Here is a 2,809-nt window from a genome sequence, read left to right on the forward strand (position 1 = left end):
GTTCGCCTGTGGCTGAGCAAGCTCTGATTTCTTTGGAAAGATTTGGCGTTTAAATTTGGGGCCTAACAGTCTAGACTGCATAAGCATGGCAATTTTTTCTTTCTTTTTGACCTCATCAATTTTTTCTTGAATTTCTGCATCTAATAAATTTTCTAGAAAATAGAGCTTCCTTAATTTATTTTCATAGGTCAGATCATTGGATTCAGGTTTAAGAGGGGGGCTCCTTATATTGTTTTTCAAATAACCCCAGGGCTTGTCTCTATCTTGTGTATTTGAAAAAAGCAGTTTAATGAGTGGTAATAGTGTTGATTCTACATTTTCTAGATTTCCTTCTGAAAAACAAGGCAATATATAATTTAGTGCACTAATCACATCGCTTTCATCATTAAAGTCTTGCGGCTCATTCATGAAGCCTGAGAGGTTGACGCCACTTTTGTCTGAGGAGGCTTTCTCGGGCTCGATGATTAGCTCTGTTCTGGTTTTCTTCTTCCGGGCCTGTAATACCTTCATGAACGTCCCATCTGCATTCCCTACAGAAGTTTCCTCAACTGTCAAAAAAGAAGAGATTGCTTTTGATAGTGGAAGACGGATGAGACAGGTCTTTGTCATTCCCCGCCGTACATTGCAGTCAAATGACTTAAGAATCAGAAACATTTCAGTGCTGGTTAGACAGGGAAAAAACAAACCCAAACCTAGTCCTATGTAATGACGACAATAGGAGAAAAATATTTAGTCAAAGCGGCTACCTACTCAGAACATTCCATAGTGTAAAATGTAGAAACTCTGTGTAGGATTATTTCATGGGTTCTCAATGGCCAATTGCTCCGTGCTGGCCAGTAAAAGGCCATGACTGAAAGTCCAAGTCCCTACTCAGCCAGCCTCTCTAGATCTGCAGGGCCCTCTCAGTTAACACACCCCAGACCACCTTCCCTCACGCGGAGGGAGCACCAGGCTTCCCCTCCCCACCTTTTCAGTGTACTTGTGTCCTTGCTACCCTCATAGATGACCACAGCACAAGACAGTCCTCCGAGGGGAGCAAGAGCAGACTTGCTAAAGCAGCGGCCCTGCTCCCACTGCTGACAGGCCCTCATTCCGACATGCCCCTCTCCTCCTGCTCACCGGTTCCTTCCCTTGGCCTTGACTCCTTACATCCCAGCCTCCATAACAGAAGGCTCTCCACAGACAGAACACTACGTCAACTCTGGTTCTTTCCTTATACTTGGGCAGGGATCAGTTTCTTTACTAAAATTTGGGCAGAGTACGGGATAAGAGATTTTTAACTTGCCAGGTTGAATGTGTATGTGGCATGTTCAATACATCTATGGAAATTCTGGAAAAATATTGCTCGAGGTCCTAGAAGGACAAAATAAGCAACTTTTCTCAAATGCCTGTTTTGCTGTTATTTCATTTGCAGTATTTCCTGTTGCACATGAGGAGCCACCCAAAGTTTCTGACTGCCTGAAGGTCAGGGGCACCATTGTATAGCTGGGTTCCTTCTCCAGAAGAGTTAAAAGTATTTTTGGTGGTGGTAAGGATCAGAGGAGGAGGCAAGATCATGACAAAGGAGGAACGTGGGCTCCTGGAGAACCCAAAGTTGGGGATGGAAGACCTGGACGCTAGCCTGCAAAACTCAAAACCTCTGATCTCGTTTTTCCTCACCTAAAAGAGATTAAAAATGCTTGCTCAGCCCACCTCTGGGGCAGAAGGGACTAATATCAGTAGTATTATAGTAATAACATAATAAAATAATCTTATTATAAAAATGGATAACTAATAACATAAAATATATTGAGTTATTAGTATATCATTATTTATTAATAACATATTGGTTATTATAATGATGATATTGGCATACTATTACTACATTGCAATAACTTTTATATTAACATGTTATAATAACTAACATATTATTATATGAATAATATAATAAAATAACTTAAGTATATTATCAATATAATGAAAAATTATTTTGAGAAATAAACACTAACATTTTTTATTTTATTATTATTTTTGAGAGGATTTTGCTATAGGGCACTTGTGCTGAGCAGAAAGAGAGAGAGAGACAGAAAGCAAGAAATCATCCCCCAGGGAGGACGGCCATGCTGCAGTCCCTTCTCCTCTACTTTCCTCTTGGGATCTTGGGTATGCACACACGCGCCCAACGGAAGTTTAAGCCATGGGGTCCCTGACTCAAACTGACATAGACGACATGGGAGTCCAGTGACATAGCCATTCCGCCATCTGCTGGTCCCAGCAAAACTACCTTTATAGATCTAGCAGTGTTATTATTGATTTTTTGCCCCAGGTTGTTGGGAGAGGCCTGTATTCAAGCAGTCACATTTTGGAGATCACAAAGTTCAGGCTAATAAACCGACTCTATCAAAAAACACCTAAAAGAACCTCGATTATTCTGTGGATAGAAAACCTTGAGATTCAAAGCAAGTTCAGAGTTGGACAGTCTAAAGGTGAAGAGCCTTTTACTATATTAGAAGAGTCAAGTGTCAATATCTAGTTATGGAACTAGAAATTCTTAGGTTCCAAATAAAATAATGTCACTTGTATTCTTTTATAAAATTACAAAAACAAAATAAAAACTGCTATACTATATACTTGTCCTATAAGGCAGGGGGTTCTTGAGACCTAATGCATATAAAACCAGTGAATGAAACTGTGTTGCACTCTATAAATGAGTTATCACTGGGTGAAAGCACTGAGCAGAGCACAGTACCCAGTGTGGACATTCGTCTTATTCTCTTCCCCTTCCGTTCCCTTCTCTTGGTCCTTGACATGTATGGAAGGTACATTTCTG

The 2,809-nt window shown here is 40.4% G+C and overlaps 1 protein-coding gene across 1 annotated transcript in view; it reads right to left on the reverse strand.

Annotated features, from left to right (window-relative positions):
* Positions 1–2,809, reverse strand: part of LOC102492356 (leucine-rich repeat-containing protein 37A3-like) — a gene marked incomplete at its 5' end in the record, with an annotated part of 32,843 nt that overhangs the window by 10,961 nt on the left and 19,073 nt on the right. The window contains 1 exon segment of the mRNA XM_014592137.1: positions 7–661. Within this exon segment, the coding sequence (XP_014447623.1) occupies positions 7–661 (655 nt within the window).

This window comes from Tupaia chinensis, unplaced genomic scaffold (assembly GCF_000334495.1).
Source record: "Tupaia chinensis unplaced genomic scaffold, TupChi_1.0 Scaffold000660_1, whole genome shotgun sequence".
Taxonomy (NCBI): Eukaryota; Metazoa; Chordata; class Mammalia; order Scandentia; family Tupaiidae; genus Tupaia; species Tupaia belangeri.